Genomic DNA, 13,195 nt, shown 5'->3' on the forward strand with positions numbered 1-13,195 from the left:
TTAAGATTGTTAAAACGCGCGCGCAAATGATAAACTGAACGAATCCAATATATAAGAATAGAATAAACAATTAAATACAATTTTTCTATGATATAATATTATAGATATTTTATTTTAATACTAATACTAATTAGTTAATTTTAATTGATTAATTTTTGTAAATTTTTTAAAGGTAAAGTTCTGATAATATATACAATTTTATAAATATAAATTTTTAGTATATATTGTGTAACATAGTTAATTATAATAGCGTTTTACAACTAGAACTTTAAATTTTTCAGAATAATGCGTACGATAAAGCATTTTTTAAACCAAATCACATTAAGCATAAAGAGAGAATGATTATTTTTTTTAGGACTTTTTTTGTTAAATTATATAATCTTATTAAAGATGTAATGAACAGATTTGTGCTTATATGTATACATACATATGTCCATATAATTATATTTTATATCTACTTTAAAATTTATAGCTATACATTAATTATTATTATTATTCTATATCTGAAATATGATTTGTGTAGTGCGTTAAAACCACCATTAATATTTATTTATATTGCTGACATAAATAATTTGTGTTGTCAAAGTATGACAAGCGTTTTCAATTGGTCTATTGATCTGAAAGTGATATTATCCGTTCGATTTCTTTGTCCCGGTTTTTTCTACTACATCATCTACATTGATTTGATTCCCGGATATATTAAACGAGAAATTACATAAGGAAGAACGCATTAAGAGAAGTGGACCGTGGGAGGTAATGTTTTTTTGGTACACCGGAAGAAAACCCAGTATCGTGACGTGATGGCGTTCGATGCCATCGATCGCGGCCATCCTGATCGATACGCGCGTGTCGCAGAACGAAAGAAACGAGCGAGTCCGGCGATTCATTTTTTCGCTCTCCTTCCGCAACGAGCGGGCTCCATTAGTCCGAGATTGGCTAATGCGCTCGAACGAGCACCGCGACACTTTTTGTGCCGGCTGGACCGGTTGAATAATTGTGTTTTGCAACGTCCGCGGGAGCGCTTAGCTGAACTCCCTCGGGCATGGATCCAAAGAAGAATTAAGCAAAGGGGAAACTTGTGAAAAGCAAACCTATAAAAGGAACAATGGCATCGGGCGTATCGCGCAGTTTTTGGGACGATCGTGGGTCACGCGGATTGATCAAGCTTTCACGTAAAGGGGGACACGATTTGCAAACGCTAATTAACGCCATGATTTCCGAAGTGAGTGCATATCGCGTTAACATATCTCAATCAATTGAACTACCCGTCAACTTTAACTTTCCTTCGTAGAGAAGCCTTAAAATTGCCTTTATCAGTATATTTTAATTGTTAGATTGTTTAAGTTTGTGATTAAAGTTAAAATAAGTGAATTTATCTTTTTATTTTTGCTACATGCCTAGAATGCCAAAAAATTTTATACCTTTTTTATTTAAAAAAGTTTGATAATAATTGCATAAAGTTTTTTTTAAGTATTTATAAGATTTAAAGAAAAAAAAGATGTTTTTAAATAAGATTAATAAAATTTATTTAAAAAAAATGAAACAAATGCAAATATTCTAACAATAGGGCTTCCTAAATTTGAAAACTACTTTCTTTAAATTTGAATTTTTTTCATAATGTTTACTTAATAAAACAATTTTAAAATTTCTTATTATTTTTCTCATCAAGAAAATATATTTTTTTATTATATTTTAATAATTTATCTAATTTTCTTTTAAGGTTGCAAATTTCTATTTATCTTCTTGTAGTTTCAATAATTGGTAAATTTTCGTATCTTTTGTCAGCCAACACTCTTTTATCACATTTCCGCAACTAAATCTTTTTATAGAACTTCTTTTTTTTTTTTTTTTAATTCTGTTTAATTCTGTCTAAAAATTCTTCTGCTTTATTTTTTCTTTTTTAGCTATATATAATTTTTATCGTAATGTATTCCATACATATACATCAACGCTTTGTCTTGTCTGAATTTTATATTTCATGCAATTAATATTTAATTAATACTTAATTCAGGAGAATTTTATTAACCTAATGTCAATGTATTTCTTGTCAAGCTCATTCTATCCGTATTGGTGATTTCGACTTTACTTTTGGTTAATGCAAAACCGGACGAATATGCACACTCTTTTCAACATTTTCACGGGCCAGTGATAGGCGACGAGCACGAAATCACCTGGAACGACAATCATGGACATCACCATGAAGACTATGTCGCTCATCCACATTATGCGTTTTCATACGGAGTCGAGGACCACCATACAGGCGATTATCACGGTCAAAAGGAGCACAGGGACGGTAAGACACATAGTTTGAATGGAGATTAATCTCCTCTGCTTTAAGAGGATCTTTCTCGTCTTCTTGTATGTATCGCGAGCGGGAAGAATAAGAATAACCTACTTACGTACGCGGAATCGCGATGCCGTGCTCTGAGGGAGAAAAAGCTGACAAATGTACCGAGGTGAACGTAGGACAGACTGATTGTGCGAATAAAAGTGGCAACGTGACCTTTGCTTGAGCAATTTTATAATGTTGCTCTTAGAATACTCAATGGAAAGCCACGACACGGTAATTCTTTTAACTTGACTTACATACGCTTTATCACTCGTCGAGTGATGTTAACAATATTTTATTAGTAATGTATGCAACTTTGGAAACGATTTTAAAGAAATAAGAAAACTGGAAATATGGTTTTATTTTTTCTAAAAATTTTAATGCCGTGATTTAAATAAAAAAATTTCTTGAACGATCGTTTTAATTTTATTTTCAATTTTAATTCTCTGCGATTCAAAAAATTATATTCTTCTGGCAAATATGTATTTTAAATAAAGTCTACGCTTAGGTAATTATATTTTTTAATTTTTAATATTTATTTAAACCCATTCATGTAACAGTAAATAATATTTAAAATACATCTTTCTCTCTCTCTCTCTCTCTCTCTCTCTCTCTGTTAATTCTACCCTCTTTTCCATCTTATAATTCATGTCTCATTAGGTTAAAATATAAAATAATATGTTTGTATTGCAATATAAACATATTTTATAAATAAATTTTGTGAAAAAATTTTGTCAAAATAATTTTTATAATGTTATAAAACAAATATTGCTTTACCGATTAAGTTTTCCATTGGTATAATTTTGATATAATTTCTATTGATATAATAACATTCAAACACAAATCTTTTTTATATAAAACGATATCATCGAGCGTCGTCAAGTTTTAACTGGAGCGAGAGATTTCGTAGCAACGCGCCGAGAGAAAAGTTAGGAACGATAAAAGTGCTGCTAAAAAACCGCGTATTCCTGTCTTCAAAGGCAGACGCGTACCGACTGAAAAGTTTATAACCATATAAAGCTTAGATAGCAGCTATTGATAGAAAGGTTTCTGAGCAATTGCGAGCGTACTATTTCCAACTTCTGTCGTAAACATTAAATTAATTAGAACAATTAAGATCGATTACAAAATTTCAGTTACGTTTTATTAAAATAAAATTTTAATTTTTCAATAAAGTGAAATTTACTGCAACTATCGTATAACAGATTGAAAAAATGTATATTTTAATGGAATAGAAATCCGCAATTTGATGGTGGTAAACGAACGTAAATACATTAAATATAATTGTGATTTATTAATTATTATATTTGATAAATGAATCTTCTTTAAATAATATTTTTATTTAATATTTTATAAGAAATAGATTTCTACATTTAAATATTATAGTTAGTATAGATAGTTATATTAGATAATATATTTGTCACATATAATAAGAGAAAAAATATAAGTTTAATAAAAATATTGTTAATTATTAAATAGACATATTGATTATATTTTTATTTATTGATTATAATATTACTTTTCTAACTTTTTTTTATTAAAATTGATTTTAATTGCATATAAATATAATCAACAAATAATGTATACTGTATGTAAGAGCACATATAAAATTATTCTTATTAATTTTTTAAATAAAGTAAACAAATATTTAAGAAAATATTCTTAAAATATAGAAAATTAATAATAACTAATTAACAATTATTAATTAAAAATTAATTAATAAATAATACTTTATGCATTTTCTAATAATAGATTTATCAAGATAATCATTTCACTCTCTTTCTCTTTGTAAGAGTTTCTTTTTCTTTTTTTAATTAAAATATTTTAAGGTTCTTTATACATGTAATCGTGTGAAAAATTTGAGAAGAGTGTGAAAATGTTTTATATTTTGTTGTACTTCTGTAAATCTCAATTCGTCTAAAAAAAAAGATAACGCGTGTCTCAAATGTACCAGCTTCGCGTGAAGCAGCGCGAGACAAATAACTTGTACGTCGACGTTTTGCAGGCACAGAAGTGTTCGGGGAATATACAGTGAAGGAACCAGATGGCAATATCAGAACAGTGAAGTATCAGGCGGGCAAGGACGGGTTTCATGCTCAAGTGCACAACAGCCATCGAAGTGATCATCATAATCACGATTATGATTAGTCCACGCGACTCAATATTACTTTCTACCAAATTTTATATTAATCTACGAAAATTTACTTAGTTATGTACTCAATTGTTTTATATCCATTGTTTTTATTAAATACATATAATTGTATATATGCCTTATTTTTATTAAAAACTCACGAAAAAAATTAATATTTTAATTTACATTTCTATCTTTTTAAAGAAGATTCATGGCTATTTTCACGATAGGGTCATTGTCACAAATTGCCTTATTCAATATTGTAAAATGACTTTAAAGCTGTTGTAAAAATTGATCAACCGCACAATTATCGGACTGAATTCTTTTTTGAGAAATAATTATTTCTTCCAAAGAAATTTATAGCCAATTGTAACCGACAATATTGAATTTTTATTAATTCGATTTTTAGGTTGCATGTATTTAGAATTTTATAAAAATCCATAATTTTTTTGTAATATAAATTAAATTTCTCTTTAATTATAGTCTACTGTTAGAGAGTATCTAATTAAACAATATTTAACATATTCCTGTGAGATAATACACGTAAATTAATACAATAAACGAATAATTATATTTTTCAACAAGTATCATCAAATAACATATATCTAAAACATTGAATGTGTTATTATTTTAACGAAACAGAACAGGGAATAACTTTGAGATTCTGCCATTTTTTGCTAATTTGGCTCAACGTGCATACAGCTCGAGCTCTACTCGTAAATGATTACGATTTACCGCAATGAAAGCTTATCTCATAATAGGCATTGGGCAAATAGACATAATACTCGAAATTGAATTTATAACATGGCTTATGCAGGCTAAATATTGTTTGCTCCAAATTACTTTCCATATTCCGAAATTCATAGCTGGAATAAAAAACCGATATGCAGAAACATAGCTAAATACGAAAAAAAAGAAATTCAAAAAATACAATCTTTTTTAAGAAGATAACATTAACTATCTGCTTGAGTCGTTGCTGTTTATGAACCTTGCAGTTGATTAACTAATACACATCTTTATGTAACAATAAAATAAACACATGACAAAAATTGTTATACTGATTAATCATCCTCTTCTTTCTCGCACAAAGTTATTCATAGAATATTAATTTATAATTATAATATTCTTAAAAATTGCTTATATACAATGTGCAAAAATATATCAAAGCATCTTTAAAAATGGCATATATGCGTGAATGTATTGCATTTTGGGAAGATACATATATGTTATGTGTCTCGCATAATTTCTTTTCACATATATAAAGGATATAGATTGCATCTTTCCAAAATACAATAAAGGTCGGCACATGTCGATATTCCATTTTCGATGTGTCCACATGTAATTTACATTCGGCGCACACAGCCGCTCGAACGATAAATCACTAAACACGATTGGGAAGAGTCGTGTGATAAACACCTGATAACGCACTTTCCGTAACATACACAATGTAATAGAAAATAGTAAACTTACTAAGCTTGAAATGTGTATCTCGTTAATTGACGGTATCCTGCGTTAAACATCATAAATCCGAGCTAGTCAGACAAGTATAATTGTATTTCAATAAAGTAGTCTGCATCCCTTCACATACAATGCCATTGTCAATGGTTGTACAATAATTTCCTGAAAAACGTATGTGTTATTTTTATCACTTGCCTTTTTAATTTCGTCGGTCATTGTTATTAAACATAAAGTAGTTTTTCTTGAGAAGAAAACATTTATTATAAGCTTTTTAGAAAAATATTTGAATTTTCAAAATTTGGAATTAATAAACGCAATACAAAATAATGCAAATGATTACAACGATAAGACTTAATAGGAAAACTTTTTATCGTGACTCCTTACATTAAGATTCCTTATTGCGCGTACAATCAGAATGTTCTAAATCACTACTACCATACGATCAATACTATAAATGAATATTGTTGCACTAATACTACAATTGAACTCATATACATAATTCGTTAAATCATCTTCTCTTAATCTTAATATTTTCTTTCATTCTTACCTCAATAGACACGGAGTAAAAATATTGTTTCAATTAGACGTATAACGACATTCTTATTCTGTGCATGTGAGATTAAACGGCAAATGTAAAGTAGTAAAGTAATGGGGTAATAAAGAACAGGAGAATGTCAACAATATGGAGATTAAAAGAATTGAAAATACAGAGTATTAAGAATATGGAAGTGTTAGAAAAGAAAGTTGTAATAATGTAATAATAACAGATGCGTCAAGAATATAAAGATTAGATCATATTTTAATGTTATAACAATAGCAGTACACCTCAAAATAATATTATAGTAACAGTATTACGTTATCGTAGTCACCCTTGGCATATAACGTTAAAAACTTGAATTGGTTACTTGTTTATTTTTTAAGAATTTCGCCATTTATAAATTTCTATGTAATAGCTATTTAAATCTAAAAAGTCGCTCGCGCTATAGAAAAGCTGTGTAATTTCCAGTTCCTTGAAGAGAAGGTACACGCGCACGTTTTATATTCATAAATGCGTCTCCATCCGATTACTGAATCGCAAAAGTTAAATGGCGTTATTCAACGCGACGAGCATCGCAACGGTTACGAAGTAACTCCTACCTGCTTTATGATGTTTCCGGAGTTGAGTTACAGCAAGGTTACAAGAGATCCGGAGCTATAAAAAATAACGATGTTACTATGCGTTGTAGGGAAAAGAAAGGGATAATACGACAAAAGAAACATTTTATCGAAAAAGTTTAAGGTTAAAGATCGCTGTTTTTTTCGCGAAATAAAATATTTATAATCTCCTTTTTTCACAAAATAATATAAGGTACACGAAACATTTTATATAATATTTATATTCACATGCAATATTATAGTACAAAGTGTATGAATAGCAGTTTTAGAGAAAGACATCAAAACAGTTTTTAAACAAAGTGGAGTATTATAAATTGTTTTGTTAAATTTTAGGAAGAATGGTTATAATAATCCTTTATTAAAATGCACTTGTATTTTGTCAAGACTCTTGCTGCAGTGTATGAGAAAATGAGTATATAACATTATCAATTAAATGTTATTATGTAAATCATTTTTAAGTATAAAATTCAATTATATAAAAATTATACAAAATTTTAAAAATGTTTAACCATATTGTTCTTACTTTACGTCACAGATTTCTTATAGAAATTTATGGTTAATCTCTTCAAATAATAGCTCGTTTGCTTTTCTTCCCTAGAATGTAACTCTATAAAAGAAGGAGAATGCATGAAAAAACTTTGGCAGCCTTATTGTGAAATGTAATAAGCAGGAATATAATAAAAGAATTAATTATTATATTGTTTAAAAGTATAATTATATAATAATATTGTAAATTGTAATGATATTTATGTACGCAATAATAAATTATAAATAATAAATGTATATAATAATAAGTTGTAATGATTTTGATGCATATGTAAAAGTGACAAAAAAGTAACAAAGACTGTTATTAATACTAATAACTATGAATGGTATCAATAAATTATTTTAATCTTGATTCGGAATAACGAGATATGACTTGCGTCAGTTACTTGATACATTATAAACTGACGTTGCTAATTTGACATTTTTGTGAAATATTCCAACATGCATAAAAAAAATGCCGTAAGAAACTTTTTTGTGACTTTGATGCTTTGTTTCAGAGAATGGATGAGAGCCCAATATAAATACTGACTTTACGTAAAGTGTCGCATGGTTTTCTTGATACTTTACCGTAAAAGTCACGCCAAGATGCATTCCTGGTATGTATCAATTATACTCCCCTCTTCTTTTTCGAATACCACAAATCGTGATCGTATTATACGTAAGCGCAAGAGTCACGGGGCTCTTCACTAGTAACCGCAAATTACGTTAGTAAACGAAATTCCCGTGTGAACGGGAAGTTCCTACGGCGCCAGAACTTCTACGCGACTGCGTTCTTCAAGATCTTTTTAGCTTCGTGCCTGGCCGACTATACGGAAGATAAATCTTTATTTAAAGTTTTCGATGCGCTGCTCCGAGAAAACGTTGCACTGGTATTTTAAATGTTATCTTAACTTGTCTTTACATCACTGGGAAAAAAATTCTATCTCAGTTTACTTTCTCCCCTTCTATATTCTTTCGTGTTAATATTCTTGTTCAAGAAGACAAGGCAAAGTTTTTTAAATAAGCGAATGTTAAACAAATTTTTTTAAAAGTTAACATATTAAATTATTTCTATTATCGAAATATTTTTCACTTCTTTTGTAAAAATGTTTAATGTAAAAAATAATTTATATTCATAATTTATATTCATCATACTATATATATACAATCATAAACTATTATAAAAACCCTATAGTAAAAAAATTGTTGTTGAAATATTTTCCACCTTTTTTGCTTTTTAATATGAAAATAGTTTATTATTACAATCATAAACTATTGTAGAAAAACATTCTTTCTAATATTAATATTAAATAAATTAGAATAAAAGATATATACAATAAATTAAAAAAATGCATTTCACGCAATACATATAAAATAGTTTCACGACATTTATAACTGCTTATTTAACGCAAAAAATGACTTGAGAATAAATACGTTACTTTAAAACTTTATATAACATTTAATTTTAAAACATCTTTTAATATTTTTTTATTAATGACACAATTTTCTTTATTATATAATAATATTGAAAAAGATTTTAAATGATAAAATTGCCTATTCGCAATTTTGTCTTTGCGAGATATGTTGCATATGATAATCCTTGATGATCTTTTACCGAAGATAATTTTTGAAAACAAAATATATATTAGTGAGTTGCAATGACAATTACGTTTTCAACATTTTGATTCTCTAATATAAAAAATTTACAATTTTACAACTTTATAATTTATTCAAAATATTGTGATAACTAACGTGTTTGTAGATCACTCGAAAAGAAGTTTTAAAATTTAGTTCGACCTTACAATCGGATCAATTTGTAGGTCAAGACTCGCGAGAATCGATATTAAGATTTACTCATCACTGGCATTGCATTATTGGTGAATTGTATTCTTCAGCGACGTTTACGCAAAGGAAATACAGCGCGAGAACAAGAAGAAACTCTACTTTCGAAAATTACTCTTGGATCACAAGAATTGTTTACTAGAATTGTTTACGCGACAGACTGGTATACATATATACATGTGCGCACAGGCGCTCCGAACCTTCTTTACAATCAATCACATTAGGTCACGTAAATATACATCCACAAATATTGTATAAAACTTCTTCAGATATTTATAAATGTGATTTATATTTTAAAAGTGGACAAAAATTGAAAAATTATGTATTGAATTTCCAAAACTGCTTATTAAAAACTAATAGAAAAATGACAAAAATATAAAAAAATATCTTATTATTAAAATAAATTTATAAAGACAAATTTATTAAATTTAAAATATGAAGTTATATTTTACTTTTATATATATATAAATTTATTTTAGAAAAACAATCTTATTATTTAAAATTAAAACTTTTAATACGAGAAATCTTGTAAAGCATTTATAAAAAACAATTATAAGAAAAATTAGCTAATTTACTCTTATATCCTTTGAATCATTATTTTAAAGCAAAATTTATATTATGTTGATGTATAAATCAAATATAAATTTACAAAACATCTTAATTTAATTTTTCTAATTACATTTAGAAAATACAATAAACATAAAGCTAAAAATAGAAATAAAAAAGATTTAAAAACCTACAAGTATGTAGAGAATAGCGTAATATTATAAAAAAAACTTGCAACTTATTCTATTTAAATTATATGTATATTACTCGCTGATAGGAAAAAGATTTTTAAAAAATCTATACAAAGTGATTTAGTAATATATATAAGTAAACACAGGATGCACAAACTATGAACTTCTAATAAACTAAATATCAATTTTGATAAAGTACATTTAATTTTTTTTTGCTCAGAAATATGGGTAGGTATATTTAAGAATTATACATATATGTCGTGTTTTTAATACTTTTTTTCACTTACTTAAATGTGTCAATATTGGTATGTATTTGATATTTTTACTGTTTTGATTGTTTATATTTATTGCTAAAGAGAGCAATAAGTACAGTTTTGGACATCATAAAAAATAGTTTCGTCGTTCCTCATAAAAAACTTTGTCGGTCATTTATCCCTTTTGCCTCTCGAAACTCCGTTCGAGTCACCAGCAAAACGTGGATCCGAATGAAAAGTACATGGGCTACGCGAACTAATGGTGGGATTCGACTTGACTCGAAAAGATTAAACGAAGAGCGAAAGAGACTCGGAAGTAGAACGAGAGTAGAAGCCCGTCCGCAAAGTGAAACAAATCGCTGTGAAGAAGGCCAGACGTGCTAACATAGCTGTTGATTTTTCCTCTAATACCGTCATAAAAGGGACAGAGTTCTCGCTAACTTTTTTTGACTTGACCGCTGTACTTTCTTCATTCAACCGGTTATTCCAGAAGGAATTTTTTATCGTAAGAATTTGCAGATAAATATCAAAATATAATAGTATATAGTTTATTATCTTGTGTTCTAATATAAATGTATATTTAATCAAATAATTATATTTAATCACAATATATTAAGTATATTGGATTAAAATTTGGCACCTATTAAGATTATATTAAATATTTACGTAAAATTTATTTGCATTAAAATCTATATGAAATAATGAAAAAGGTAATGCTAGTATATTATATAGCAGAAATATTGAATATTTAAATCCTAAAAAGTTTGAACTTCTGAAAGAACGGGAACTATTTCTTCTTTCTTCTTAAATTTCTTTCTTTTAAAGTTGTTCTTGCATATATTCGCGATTTTATGAGTAATTATTTCTTTATTGCTAATTTATGCTAAACGTCATATAATTATGCTTGCTTATTGTCATAAAAATAAATTGTTAACTACCGAGACACTTTACGCGAACAATAATAAAATGTTTACTGCAAATTAGCCAGAATCCGGCAACCTATTATACATTCTTTATCTTAGTTCAGTAAACGCCGGTGATTTGCTAGTCTCGTAAAACTCCTAATTACAGAATACTTTATCTTATGTTTACTAGCAGCTGGCATAGCCGGAACCTTTTCCTTCCTAAAAAGTAATTAAAAGTTTTCGGCGTGTTTTGATGTTTGTTGGAATGAATGAAAACTGTACACATTAAATTAAAGTTTATAAGCTGGCTAGTAGAAAGACTGCTACCTATTTTAAATTGCATGCTTTTAAATAAAAACATTAAGAAATATGCTAAAAAATAATCACTGTGCTGTATAAATGTGATCGCGCGACTGCGTGCAGAAATTTTGCAAGGTTATTAACTATCGAAAATATTTATATCTTGGCAAGAAAGATTTAATTTGACACTATATGCAAAGCGCGTGCGCACCAAATACGCACTAAACGCACCGACGTATAAAAACGGCGATTAAAATTATTTATGTTCGGCAACGGCAGCGTTTTCTGCGCGCTCACGAAATTTGCATTTTATCGTCCGCCGTTTTTGTTTGTAGTATTATCGCATGTTGAATGTGTCAGGCTAATGTATTTTATTACGATTTACCATACATTCGACAACAGTGCTCCTTTACTTTCTGTCATCCTTTTTTACATAACAAATAAAATTGTAAATTTTACTATCATAATTAACAAAAATAACTTCCTGAAATTGAATTAAGTAATATAAAAAATGGATAGTAAATAATTGTAATTGATAGTACATGATCTCACGAAAGCAGAATTTTTCCAGAATTGTTATTTTCTTAAATAATATATATTGTTAATGTATTGTTAAAATCTCAATAAATTAAAAAAAAAATTTTAAAAGAGCATAAAATTTAAAATATAAATAATAAAAATTTTATTTTTATTTATTTATATATATATATATATATATATATATATATATATATGTATATAAATTGTCTATTTTAGAGTAGACAGACGCTAAGAGAGTTACGCTTATATATATAAGCATAACTCTGTTAGCGTTAAGCTTTGCGAAATTGAACACAAACGCTTGAACGCGTTACATCTATCTTACAGTATGACAGCTTCCGTTCAAAGCAGATGTTCCGGTGCATTAAAAGATCTAGTTGTACGACAGTGACGATTATTCGATGGATGGCGGAACCGGAAGTCAAAGATCTTAATCTGTCTTTAATATCCTGCGTCTGAGAGGACTGCCGAGCTACGATCGCCGTTCGATTTGCAGACTGAAGGAAAACTGGTTGCTTTCAACCACATTGCTCTCGAATGGACATCGCTCATTTTCCCACAATGATAAGAGAGAGAGAAATCACGAATGAAGGTTCCGGCGAGAAGAATCTCGCTGAACGGAAACAAAATATCGATGAAGTAGAATGCGCTAGGAATTAACGAGAAAGTTTCTATAGGACTTATAAGTTCTAGTTGCATCGACAAAAATTGATTGCTTTCTCGGCTCTTTTGCGCGACAATAACATTATAAATCCATTTTTTATCAGGCTTGAAGTATCTCAATTTCTCCAACGCGATCAAAATTAGAAATTAAATATGGCATAACTTTAGTGATCTTAATACTATAAATACGTAAATGTAATTTTTGTATCTAATTTGTAATAATTAGGATAATATTATAAATATTAATATTATAATAATATTGTATTAATATTATAATAATATTATAAGAATAATATTATAAAGGATAAGAAGATAAATATATTAGGATAATATTATAAAAATTCGAGAATTAAAGC

The 13,195-nt window shown here is 28.1% G+C and overlaps 1 protein-coding gene across 1 annotated transcript; it reads left to right on the forward strand.

The window, feature by feature from the left end:
- Positions 1-1,040: 1,040 nt before the first annotated feature.
- On the forward strand, positions 1,041-4,477 carry LOC140676276 (uncharacterized). The gene is made up of 3 exons (XM_072911168.1): positions 1,041-1,222; positions 2,053-2,293; positions 4,335-4,477. Exons 1-3 carry the CDS (start codon positions 1,106-1,108, stop codon positions 4,475-4,477), a joined length of 501 nt encoding a protein of 166 aa, XP_072767269.1. The 5' UTR covers positions 1,041-1,105.
- Positions 4,478-13,195: the final 8,718 nt, after the last annotated feature.

Source organism: Anoplolepis gracilipes, chromosome 2 (assembly GCF_047496725.1).
Source record: "Anoplolepis gracilipes chromosome 2, ASM4749672v1, whole genome shotgun sequence".
In the NCBI taxonomy this organism is placed as follows: Eukaryota; Metazoa; Arthropoda; class Insecta; order Hymenoptera; family Formicidae; genus Anoplolepis; species Anoplolepis gracilipes.

Excerpts from the sequence above, each read along its gene's own strand:
- LOC140676276 (XM_072911168.1), top strand. The coding sequence starts at position 1,106 with ATGGCATCGGGCGTATCGCGCAGTTTTTGGGACGATCGTGGGTCACGC. Across the intron at positions 1,223-2,052 it reads TTAACGCCATGATTTCCGAA|CTCATTCTATCCGTATTGGT; the intron begins GTGAGTGCATAT and ends TTTCTTGTCAAG. Across the intron at positions 2,294-4,334 it reads TCAAAAGGAGCACAGGGACG|GCACAGAAGTGTTCGGGGAA; the intron begins GTAAGACACATA and ends GACGTTTTGCAG.